At 42.8% G+C, this 2,500-nt stretch overlaps 1 protein-coding gene across 1 annotated transcript in view; it reads right to left on the minus strand.

Moving 5' to 3' along the window:
• The window catches only part of LOC311058223 (echinoderm microtubule-associated protein-like 6), a gene marked incomplete at both ends in the record, with an annotated part of 35,895 nt that overhangs the window by 20,537 nt on the left and 12,858 nt on the right, over nucleotides 1-2,500 (minus strand). The window contains 2 exons of the mRNA XM_084075588.1: nucleotides 1,280-1,385; nucleotides 2,351-2,500. The exon at nucleotides 2,351-2,500 is cut by the window's right edge and continues 37 nt beyond it. Coding sequence (XP_083931714.1) covers nucleotides 1,280-1,385; nucleotides 2,351-2,500 — 256 coding nt within the window. The remainder of the gene's footprint in view (nucleotides 1-1,279; nucleotides 1,386-2,350) is intronic.

Consider the following 2,500-nt stretch of genomic DNA (forward strand, 5'->3'; position numbering starts at 1 on the left):
AAGTCAAGGATAAAGTTCACTGTGTTGGTTTATGTATTTGAAGTAGGCTAAGTTGGAAGTGTCCATCCTACTATAATCCTACTATAATTCTAGTAACCTCTGTAGTGGTACGTGAGTGTAGTGGTACGTGAGTGAAGATACCCGGTTCTCCTCACTGGCTGGACCAATTGCTCTGATTTTGCACACAGCCATTGACCATTACAATCTGAACGCAACTGTGAAGCCCGTTTTTCAATTTAATCAAATCCCAGCTTCTTATTAGCGTTTTTGTGTCAAAGAATGTCGTCCCATAGCTGCGGCTGCCCAGCTATGGGACAAACTGCCTCCCGGGTTGCCAGATCATGTGCGCATATCCCCCCACGGATGCGCTGCGCCGACCGGGTATGGTCTAGTAGTGTTAATTTTGACAGCAAATTTTGATTTAGTTGTAGTCATAGTCTTTTGAATGTAGTTTTAATCATACTTTTAGTCATCTGAAATGTTTTCAGTGTTCTGTCTAGGTCTGAGTTTTGTTTATTCCCCATGTGTTTCTTGTGCATCTTATATTGTATTAATTTTTGTGTTTTCCTGCTTGCCCTTGTAGATTACTACCTGTGTTGTCTCATCCCACTCTAATTGGTTATTTTGTTCACCTGTGTTCTGTTAGTCTTGTCCAATTCTGTGTTGATTGTACTTTGAGTTTCACCTGTGTCCTGTTAGTGCTGTGTCTACTTAAACTCCTCTGTGTTGTCGATTTCATTGTCAGTTTGTCATTTAGTGTCAGTGTGAGTCTAGTGTCTACTAGTTTGAGTTCTTGTATATGTTTATCATTCACTGTTCGTCGTTATTTAAAAAAAAATGTTTTAACCTGCCTACCTGCTTGTAGTGAAATTGGGTCCTATTCCTCACTCATATCCTAACACTACAGTTAATTTAGTCAACTAAAGTTTATCTTGGCAGGCCTTGATAGCATCAAGATTTATACTTAACTTTGTGCCGAAAATAGCCGATCTACAAGCTCACAACATTGTGATTACGCTGTAGATTGGCTATTTTCGGAATGTGACACACGCCCACAACCAAGTATAAAATTATTTGTCTTAATTCCTCCATGACTTCTAGTCTAGTTTTTATGTATTGACAAAATTGTCAATATGTTAAGTCATAGTTTTAATCATCATAGCTTTAGTTTTTATTTAGTTTTCGTCATCGTTGTAGTCGCCAAAATTAACACTGGAAGTGTCTGCAAGTTGATTTTCATATTGTAGTGGATTGAACAAACGCACGCGCGCCATGGTACCTGAGAAGTCCAGTGCACACACTCCTCTGTGGTGATGTCCTTTTAACACAGACAGACACTTCAATGTCTGAATGTCCCACACATGGATGGCTGGGTCCCGTCCCACCTGAACACACACACACACACACACACACACACACACACACACACACACACACACACACACACACACACGTAAACCCTATATGGTTGACCGGAGTCCCTCAGGGCTCTATACTGGTTTATTTTCAGTTTTCTGTTGTCGGGAAAGCTTTCGTTGAAAGGCAAGCTCACAACGTGTCGCAAACGCGAGACGTTGTGAGCTTGTTTATTGCCTAATTTCAGCTAAGCTTTCCCCACAATACGGATGCTGGGGTTTAAGTGGTTCAATGATTGCAAAATATAATAATACAAATGTGTCTCTTTGCAAACTAGTATATAAGAAGCAACTACTTTTCTGATTTCTTTTTTAAGATATAAGAGATAAATAGTTTATCTCTTATCCAGAGTGACCAACAAGGTAAAGGTGAGAGTATACAACAACAGTGAAATTGGTCACATAAGTCGAGATGGATCAGTGGAGCTCCCTCTGGGTGTTGTGTCCGTGGGCGTTTCTCACTCTTTTGAAGTTGTTAGACAGGTAAATGAGCACTGGTCCCTTGAGTATCTTGAAAACCAGGCCCATTGCAAGTTGCTGTACTCTAGCCTGGCGTAGCTAGACTATATCACTGCGTGGATATGAGTCTGGTGCTTCCATGAGGACGTTTTGTTTCCCAAGGGGCGGGATCAAAACAATGGCCCTCGACGCAATTGGTTAGACCTACGACCAACTACCAATTACAGTCGCCCATATTCAAATACTGGGCCCTGATTGGTTACACACGTCTTCTGGAACAGGAAATGGATTCTCTATGGAGCGGTGCCAGACCCAAATCGCAGAGTGCAATTTTTTTTTGCACTCGCAGATTCGTCTGGTCCCAGGCTAGCTGTACTCTGTCCTCTACCCTGAGCTACTAGCAGTAGTAGCAGCAGCAGCAGCAGCAGTAGTAGCAGCAGCAGCAGCAGCAGTAGCAGCAGTAGTAGTAGTAGTACCTGTGCTGTAGCTGTGTAGTCTTTCAGCGGGTGTAAAGTCAGACTCAGTATGTCGTCATGGTGACCAAGGTAGAACCTCTGAGTGTGCGTCAGTGGGTTGTACACGACCGCTACCGCGGCAACGTGGTAAACAACCTCCCCCGTCTGACT

Source organism: Gymnoscopelus microlampas (genome assembly GCF_963454915.1).
Source record: "Gymnoscopelus microlampas genome assembly, chromosome: 13".
Taxonomy (NCBI): Eukaryota; Metazoa; Chordata; class Actinopteri; order Myctophiformes; family Myctophidae; genus Gymnoscopelus; species Gymnoscopelus microlampas.